Here is a 10653-nt window from a genome sequence, read left to right as displayed (position 1 = left end):
TTTGGCACTTCTTCTTTGCTTAGTAGCACCTCTGATATGTACGCCGCTACAATATCCCAGCTCTCCGCACTCTTCAGGATTTCACTGATAACATTTTCTGGCTCTAGCTGAACTCCCAATTCTGCCTCCGCCTTGTGATTCCTTCTATCTGCAGCATCTAAAAAGGACTATCGGACTCCTCACGATTGAATGGATTTTATGCCAAACAAAAGGCAAAAGATCATCGGACTAAATGGAAAATATACAATTAAAGTCATAAATGATGTCATAATTGGCTTAAAGATTATAAACATAATATAAAAAATTCCAGCATATACAATAAACTGTTTAAAGTGCTCACCTTGAAATTCTCATTGAAATGCATAAATTAAATTAAATACACTTAAAGTTTAATATTTCTGGTATTAATGTTGCAATAATTAAAAAGAAAATCAATTCGTATGATTAAAAAAAAACATTAAAATTCAATGAAACAATAAACAGGATCGTTAACTTTCCTAAAAATGTTAATGGTAATTAATAATTTTTCATTAATAATGATCGTTGCGATCGACAAATTATAGTTTAAAAAAATATATTAACTGTCTCGATGTAATAAATTATAATTGCTTGCAATTACGAATTTAATATAGTAAAATGTGAATATAATTTATACCAGGTAGTTAAAGTATTAATGAAAATGCATGCGTCCAAATATATTTTTTTTCTTAATTGTAGCCACGCGCAGAATATAATATTGAAATGCATACAATAATAATAATTTATTATTATAATTTGAGTAAGAAAGAAAACAAAAAGCGCACTGTTAATAAAATTTGTATAAAATTATTTCGGGACATGCGTTATTGTTACAGCACGAAATTCAATTGAACTGATCAAAACCTGTAATCAGATTTACTTCAATATTAATTAGACCTGATTATAAATTACAATAATATGAAACAAAGCGGAATTTTGCATTTTCGGTATAATTTCAGTTTATTTGTGGTTTTATTTTTCAACGTTAATGAAGGCCGGTTAATTTACTTCTTTTTTTTGTAATCATCTTATCAACTCACATTTACACAATACAAAAATAATATGAATGAAACAAATACTAACTGCTACATTATAAATTGCGCTCAAAAAAATATATAGTGAAATAGTTGTTATATTATATAATAATTGGTAGTAAATAATATAAGAATGAATACGTTCTTTGTAAATGTTAAAAATAGTTAAGAATTATTATGAAATATTATATAAGTTCGTAGGCAACCCTTTGTGCACAAGAATAAAAATGCTATATGTTTCAAGAATTTCATTCTAGGTTGTTTTAAACTTTTGCATGACATGTAAGTTTATTTATAATATTATTATAGAGTAGAGTAACATGTAATTAGATTGAAAATTGAACGTTGTGTACTTTTCTAATTAAGTGTGTAGTAGTATTTCATAGTGTGTAAGGTGCAAGCTTGCCGTCGTTTTAACCACTAATTAACAGGGTTTGTTAATTATTAATGACCGATGATACATCGGGTTTATATTACTTAGTAAACAGTATTGCATCGCGCGTGGAATACATTACAATTTTATCGTTCCATATTCCGTCGGTCGCAGTAATATTAATATGCATGACCGGATGGCGACCGGTCCGATCCTGAATTTATTAATGAAATTATTATTATTTTAATGCGGAGCGCGAAAATCAACGAACGCTTGTCCCTCCGTAATATTACAACTACTAGGAAACGAAAAGGCAACAGAGAGAGAGAGATAAAAAGAGAGGGTTGTCATTGATGCATTTTGGACACGGTTTGGGAGGTGTTCTGGGACAAAAAGAATATTGCCAGTCATCCGACAAATCACTTTTTTACACTGTATTTCATGTCAATCCAACCGATCTGTGTTAGTTTCATCTCACTCGAACGATTTTCGTAGTGATGAAAAGCGAAGCTTATTAAATACATATAAATATAATAAATTACTCCCAATTTCATAAATAAAATATGCAAATGGATATAATTAATAGTTATGAGTAACATTTAACTTATGTGCTAACAATGTTCCTTGCAAATGCAGTTTGTCCTTGCTCATATGAGGAAGCTTGTAATCGTTGCCTCCTTTATGAAGCATGGTCAATTCCATACACTTCTGCAATATAATGAAAACACTGTCTAGTTTTTCCGCGGTTATTTTGTCCCATGCTTTATGCACGGCCGCAATGAGTTCGTCAATACTAGACAGGAACTCTTTTTGTTGTAATAATTGAATGGCGTTAAAGAAACCCAAATCGAGGACATAGAAATCGGGGTTGTTTGGTGGTTGACAAATAATTCTTATGTTCCACTCATTTTCAGTAACAGCACGAACAACTTCCTCATCATCAATACTGCAATCTGGTTTAACATTATCTTTGATTGTAATTATTTGAATATAGAAATTTCGGGTAGTTTTTACTATATAATGGGTGTCCCAAAATTAACGCAAGATTTGAATTAAATAGAGTTTTTAGTCTTCAGGTTGTGATTTTTTTATTGAATCATAAAATACATAGGATAGGGTTATTTATGGAATAACACATCGGGCAAATGGCCTCCACAGCTTTGCTGGTACATACGCACTCTTTTATCGAAATTTTCCATGATCATTTTGCATAAATGTGGCTGAATTTTGTTGATGCGTTTAATTTCCTTCTGTAATAAACGGGTGGTTGTGGGCTTGTTTACATAGACCTTTGACTTCAAATAACCCCATAAAAAGAAATCTAATGGTGTTAAATCACAAGATTTAGGGGGCCAATTCTGATCATCGAAACGAGAGAGTACACGACTAGGAAATCTTGCAGTAATTGAATTGTTTCACGGCCTCATTTTCAAAAAAGTATGGTCCAATGATGCCTCCAGCCCAAAATCCGCACCAAACAGTGACACGCTGTGGATGCATTTGTTTTTCGACAATCACATGTGGGTTCTCCAGACCCCAAATGCGGCAATTAACGATTAACAAAGCCATCAAGGTGAAAATGTGCTTCACGCTTAGGATGATTTTGCTCGAAAAATCAGCATTCACTTGTTGATGCTCAATAATCCTTTTAACGAACTCTCTTTGCTGTGCACGACCCATTTTTACTAACCCTAACCTCTCAGCTGTCAAATTGTTTATTTTTTGGGGTTGCCAACACTTTACTGCACAAATGACAGCAAATTCAAATCTTGCGTTAATTTTGGGACACCCTTTATATAGTAAAAACTACCCAAAATACGTGTCCAATTTCATAAAGAAAATATGCAAATAGAAATAATGTGTTAAAATTAATAGTTATGAGTAACATTTATCTTATTAGTAACTATAAACGGTCAAGTTCCTGATGTGCAATAATGTTACTTGCAAATGCACTTTGTCCTTGCTCATGTGAGGAAGCTTGTAATCGTTACCTCCTTTATGAAGCATGGTCAATTTCATACACTTCTATAATGAAAACACTGTCTAGTTTTTCCACGGTTATTTTGTCCCATGCTTTATGTACGGCCGCAATTAGTTCATCAATACTGGATAGGAACTCTTTTTGTTGTAATGATTGAATGGCGTTAAAGAAACCCAAATCGAGGTTGTTTGGTGGTTGAAAAATCATTATTATGTTTCACTCATTTTCAGTACCAGCACGAACAACTTCCTCATCATCAACACTGCAATATGGTTTAGCATTATCTTGCTTGATTGGCATGGTTCTACTACTAATAGACCATTTTTCTTTTATCGCTACAATTAATTTCTCTGTAATTGTTCGAATATAGAAATTTTGGGTAGTTTTTACAATGACGACAATGAATAATTGTTTGCAAACTATAATCAACTTTGACAGTTGTATAATGCAATAAACCGACAACAGATGTCGATATTTTAACAGCGTTAATTTATCATTGAATTGTTTTTTCTATCCAAACGTTTTGTTACTAATTGAAGGCAAATTAATTATTAGATATATATTTAATTAATATATTATATAATAACCAATATTAGTAGTAATAAGCACTTTCAAATTTTATTAAGGATACATATTTTGTAATAGGACAAAAAAAAAATGTAAATAAATGAAATATTGAAATTGACAGATGTTTAACTTATTCAAACAATATATGTTGTTGTAAATATGACAGACGAATATGAAGTAACACTAACTGGTGTCTATGGCCCACGAATTTGGGGGCCCAAATAATATTTTGCAGGGAAGACAAGGATTTGAAAATACGCCAATAATTTTTAATAACAAAAAAACGTATTGAAATGTTATTATGAGCTATTTGGAACTGTTGAAATCAACTTGGACAGATGTTTAAATTATTGTAAAAAAAAAAAGTAACAGATGTCATTGTAAAAATGAGTGGCGATTTCGATTTGGTATTTCGCAATATTAACAACAGCTATCTCCACTATCCGGTTGCATAGATCAAGCTGATCCCGGTGCAACGCCATCTCCATTATCCGAGAAGCAATTACGAATTTAATTATTGAATTTTAGCACGGAGATGCGATGAATAGAAACTCGCGTTCCCCTCGTGCAGGAGGTAATATATCTATTTTAACGACGGCTCTCTCGTTCTCGTTGTTATTTACGCCGTTTTCTTTCCATTCCTTTCGCATTTTTCAAGCAAACAATTAAGCAGTAAAACAAAATAACGAAGAACAAATAAAAGAAACAGCAACAACGGAGAATAGTGGAGAAAGAATGAATTCAAATTTTACGGTCCCCCGGGACATTCGCAGTCGGATGGATTGTATTGCTTTATTGCTTGTAACTCTATATGCATACCTATTTGCACGCCATTTTATTTTCTCCAGCTGTATGACTATTCGACCACTTCTGCAAAATCTCGAATAACTAGTTTGCTTTTAAAAGCTTTTTAATTGCTTCGCGGCTCATTTGTATCTCGGCGAGTGATGCAAACAGGACTAAACAAAATAATAATAATAAAAAAAAATGGTAATATTTCGTAATTAAATAAAATGGTATGAGCTGATTGATTGGAGCTTAATCCATTAAACGGGAGATTTATCTTAGCTTTCCAGATCCACTTGGTAACCGAAGCTTTATTAATAAACGTGCACGTTCAATACAGCTTTACTTAAGATTTATATGAACAATTATAAAATATGTTTTATTTACAAAAAGTTTTCTAAATTTAATAATCCCACGATATTGAATACTTAATTAGACATTTTCAGTATACCATATAACATATTAAGTTACCTAATAATAAACTTAATGATGTGAAAAAGATCATTTTGATAATTTGCACAAGTATTTGGCTAGTTGTGACCAATAAATTTGTTTAAAATATATTCAGTAACAAATTAACGTATATATTACAAAACTCTCAAGTGAATTTGAATTCAAAATTAATGAAATTAGGGTTACTTATAAAGAAAGTATATAGTTTTGTTGATCTGTCACATTTTACGTTACTACGTCTTAACTACACATAATAACATACATTTTGACATTATCTTACTTAACCAAGTGTTTGACAATTAAAATTGAGTTTGTGTTGAAATTTTCAACTCGTTAGTCATCTATTAATCAGCATTATTGTGATAAATATGTACCTATAAAAAGCATATTACTTCATATAATATAATTATCTTTAATGAAATGTAGAACATAAATTTAGAAATTATTTTAGTAAATGATTCGCATTGAATAATTTATGTAATGATTAACCCATTTCAGTGTAACATGTTATAAATTCAAATGGTTTATTCGGTGTTGTTGTAATTGAGCTCAGTAAATTAATGTATAATAATAAGAAACTAACTGTATAACGTTCCGAATGTATTTAAAAGGAAGCAGTCCTTGGAGTTCTAGAGACGCGTGTTTGTATGTGTACTGCAGCTGTGTGAGTACGTGTATATGTGTGTGTATATGTATGTATGTATGTATGTACGACATTCCCCCCCTGATATTCAACGTCCGTTCCCGCCCCTTGGATGTCGAGGGGGGCCGTTAGAGGCAATAATTCTTCTTCCCCGCTTTTGCAGCGTTCGCCTCCTCTCCTCTTTTTTTCCTCCATTTACTTTTCCTCCTTTCTATCTTCGGCACGGAGAGAGGAACTAGTTTTGTTTCTTCTCGTCGTTTGCACGACACAGGCCAATGGTAAGGCTCGCTTCTAAACGCTCCTCCTGGCGCGTTTCCATTGGTCACACACTTTATCTAATAATAAATCTCTACACTTTCCAATGTGATTAGAACGTCCAATTAGCCGCGGCTCCGTAACCATGGCGCACCAGGCCTTCTTCTAATCACCGTCCATTGACCATGGTCATTCTCATAACCTTATATCATACACATATAGATTACATTAGGAACATGTCAAAATACAATTGTATATTCTCAAATCAACCATTTTGTATATCTATTTAAGAATAACAAACATATATAAATAAAATTAATTTATATCATATTGTTAAATTTCTGTACTTACATCAAAACATTAAGTTACATTTTTTAAATATTGAGTTAATTATATTCTCTTATATTGTTTTATTGTTTCTCATTTCATTATTGATTTATATTAATTCGTATATCTTTTTATGAAAATCTTCATTCCTTTTTATAAATTTGCAGTTTCATGGCACTATAATTTAGTTATTTTTATATCCAACCTAACAAATCAACAAAGAAAATCATAAAAATTTATATTTTTAAAATGATTGAGTTATCTTCAAAATTCAGTGTTTGTTATATATATAACACAGGTATCCCCCGACTTACGAACTCGTTCCGTTCCAAACCTAACAACCGTTCGTAAGTCGAATTTGTTCGTAAGTCGCGGGAATTAACACACTTTATCTAATAATAAATCTCTACACTTTCCAATGTGATTAGAACAGCCAATTAGCCGCAGCTCCGTAACCATGGCGCACCAGGCCTTCTTCTAATCACCGTCCATTGACCATGGTCATTCTCATAACCTTATATCAAACGCATATAGATTACATTAGGAACATGTCAAAATACAATTGTATATTCTCAAATCAACCATTTTTTATATCTATTTAACAATAACAAACATATATAAATAAATTTAGTTTATATAATATTGTTAAATTTCTGTACTTACATCAAAACATTAAGTTATATTTTTTAAATATTGAGTTAATTATTCAATATTTTACAATTTGTGTAATTCTTACTCATTTTCGATAATCTCTTATAATTATCTCTTTTATTGTTTCTCATTTTATTATTGATTTATATTAATTCGTATATCTTTTTATATATGTAATAATTTAGTTATTTTTACATCCAACCTAACAAATCAACAAAGAAAATCCTAAAAATTAATATTTTTAAAATGATTGAGTTATCTTCGAAATTCAGTGTTTGTTTTTATAACACAGGTATCCCCCGACTTACGAACTAGTTCCGCTCCAAACAGAACAAACGTTCGTAAGTCGCGGGAATTAAAAAAAAAAACCCAAAATATACTTATTCTTTATCATGATTTTTACTTTTATATATGTAAAATTCTGTATTACTGACTGCATAAAATGGAAAAAATCGATTAAAATATTCAAAATACTTACTGAGGTCTATTATTTAAATGTTTATTCTATATGGTAACAGTGAGAAAATGCCTCTCCGAGAGCCGCATGCGGCTCTTCCATGAGTCAAGTGCGGCTCCCATTCAAATTTTATTATATTTTAATTATATTACTAATACTTTGAAATAATTATATTTGTTTTTATGATCTTTTATGTGACTTGTGAAAATATGCAAAAAAAAAACTTTCTATTAGCATTCATAAATTTGTGTAATAATATTAGTAAATTTTTGTAAATATCAAATGTTAATAATGTATATATTTTCTTTGCAGCCCAAAGCACAGATCTGTTGGAGGATTGCCAGAAGCTTCTGGAACGGTTTAAGTATCCGTGGGAGATGATGCCATTGATGTACGCCATTCTTAAGGACGCCCGTGCCGACCTGGAGGAAGCGGCACGACGCATCGACGAAGGTACTAACGCCGAATCGAATCAATCGATCGAGGATCGTTCGATCGGTTCATTCCTAAGCAACATATTTCCAAATAATTATTAATAATAACAATAATCACATAATTATTTTTACACATTGCTTAATCTAGGGAAGCGGGTGGTGAACGAATACTCTAGAATACACAATCTCAACATGTACGATGGAGTGGAACTACGAAATTCTACCCGTCAGTATGGATGATTAAAAATCTAATCTAATTTCACTATTCAATTCAATTCAATTTATATTTTTTCCTTATTTATTTCTCTTATTATTTCACTAACAACTCTTTCTACTTATTCTTTAATTTCCTATACTTGTTTTGTTACTTTACTTCTATTCCTTCTACCTATAATTTAGTTTATTTTACTTATATTTTTACAATTTTTTTTCTTTCTCTCTCTTTTTCTCTCTATTTAGGATAATCTAATTCGATTTTTAATTTATGCATGTTTATGTGTACCATGTAGATAACAAGAGCCAAGAGAGAAGAAATTGCCCTAACGGATCGACGTTCAGATCGACGGTGAACCTGCAGGTCAAGTACATCTTCTGAAAGAAGCCGGAAAGTTTAGAAAAAAACGTCCTACGAAAGTATTAAGACTCAAGAAGCACTTTACTCGAAAACAGGAAGAGTAGCTTCTCTGTACATAAGCGTGTACCATATTATAAATACCACATAACTATTAGTTATAATTAGCAGTAACCATAACTGAGGAATTCAACAATAATCTTAGATACTTCAAATAGAAGAAGGTGGATAACAGTGCAAAGATTATTCTATGTATTAGAACAGTATTTCATATTTGAGAAGCAGAGGACTGAGCATTTTTAAATGATTAGAGAGCAAGTCCAAAGATTGTACAAATGTGTATATCCATTTGTGTAAAGTAATTAAGTCTCCATATCAAAGATATTTTAGTGTTTTAAGCGTGTAATTCATTACCTCGAGATGACCGATATTTTTCTATATTCTTATAGGAGAAATCGAAGAACGAATTGCAATATTTATATATATACACATCAGAATTATTACTATTTTTTAGAAGATAATTTATTCTAACACTGAGAGAAGCACACAAGGATAAATCAATGAAACAATTCCACATACATAGCAGAAGAAATTACACTATTTAGAAAAAAAATAGGTTATTATTAGAACAAAGGAATAAATTCTTGAATCAAGACCTTTATGTTTAATATGCAAATTAAGAATAACAGCAAATAAGCATTACGCAATTGCAATACAGTTAATTAGATATATAAATCAAGTCTCTTGGAACTAATTATTATTGGAACAATTACAGAAGAAAATTAAGTATATTGGGCCATGTGACAAAAATGCACAGTATTATTGAATTAATACTTTATCTGCAATGAAATATAATTGTGAGTCAACAATTGTAATATTACCATGAAAACTCATAGTATAAAAGGAACAATTTAAAATGTAATTTGATTATAAGCATTACTATCACTTAAAACAAATAAAATATTACCTTTATGATTGCTAAAATAAAATGAAGTTTTAAAAATATCAGAAAGATAGACAAATACATAAGGAAGATTAAAGAAATTGAACAAGATTAAAATTAATAAAGATCGTTTAATTTTTTCGAAGATTGAATGCAACATTGAAGATACAAGGAGCAGAAAATTGTTGCAAAGAAGAATGAAGAAACGCCAATTGAAAGGAGATTCGTGTGTATGAAGATAATTGAAGATTTTTGCAGTGCTGAATCAACGCAACTTTATAAATATCAGAAGCATAGAAGACTAAGTAAAGAAAAATGAAGAAACTCCAATTACAAGAAGATTCGTAAATGTAAAGAAGATTAAAGTAAATGAAGATAATTGAATATTTTTGCAATGATTAATCGACACAACTTTAAAAGTATCAGAAGCACAGAGGACTAAGGTAAAGAAAAATGAAGAAAATCCAATTACAAGAAGATTCGTACATGTGAAGAAGATTAAAGTTAATGAAGATAATTGAACATTTTTGTAATGACCAATCGACACAACTTTAAAAGTATCAGAAGCATAGAAGACTAACTAAAGAAAAATGAAGAAACTCCAATTACGGGAAGATTCGTATATGTGAAGAAGATTAAAGTAAATGAAGATAATTGAATATTTTTGCAATGATTAATCGACACAAGTTTAAAAGTATCAGAAGCACAGAAGACTAAGTCAAGAAAAATGAAAAAAACTCCAATTACAAGAAGATTCGTACATGTGAAGAAGATTAAAGTAAATGAAGACAATTGAACATGTTTGCAATGATCAATCGACACAACTTTAAAAGTAACAGAAGCACAGAGAACTAAGGTAAAGAAAAATGAAGAAAATCCAATTACAAGAAGATTCGTACATGTGAAGAAGATTAAAGTAAATGAAGATAATTGAACATTTTTGTAATCACCAATCGACACAACTTTAAAAGTATCAGAAGTATAGAAGACTAAGTAAAGAAAAATGAAGAAACTCCAATTACGGGAAGATTCGTACATGTGAAGAAGATTAACGTAAATGAAGAAAATTGAACATTTTTGCAATGATCAATCGACACAACTTTAAAAGTAACAGAAGCACAGAGGACTAAGGTAAAGAAAAATGAAGAAACTCCAATTAC

At 30.7% G+C, this 10653-nt stretch overlaps 1 protein-coding gene across 5 annotated transcripts in view; it reads left to right on the top strand.

The window, feature by feature from the left end:
- The window catches only part of LOC108565252 (protein doublesex-like), a 63912-nt gene that overhangs the window by 48200 nt on the left and 5059 nt on the right, over nt 1-10653 (top strand). For 2 of the 5 annotated variants that reach the window (XM_017924602.1, XM_017924603.1), the window contains 3 exons: nt 7858-7998; nt 8128-8205; nt 8489-10647. In XM_017924602.1, the coding sequence (XP_017780091.1) occupies nt 7858-7998; nt 8128-8205; nt 8489-8574 (305 nt within the window). In that variant the 3' untranslated portion in view covers nt 8575-10647. Of the gene's footprint in view, nt 1-7857; nt 7999-8127; nt 8206-8488; nt 10648-10653 lie in introns of those variants that run through there. The other 3 variants (XM_017924600.1, XM_017924601.1, XM_017924604.1) reach the window with 2 other exon arrangements.

The sequence above is a fragment of the Nicrophorus vespilloides genome, unplaced genomic scaffold (assembly GCF_001412225.1).
Source record: "Nicrophorus vespilloides isolate i.1.1-1 unplaced genomic scaffold, Nicve_v1.0, whole genome shotgun sequence".
In the NCBI taxonomy this organism is placed as follows: Eukaryota; Metazoa; Arthropoda; class Insecta; order Coleoptera; family Silphidae; genus Nicrophorus; species Nicrophorus vespilloides.
Note: the sequence above shows the minus strand (reverse complement) of the source record. Positions and strands in the feature narration are given on the sequence as shown.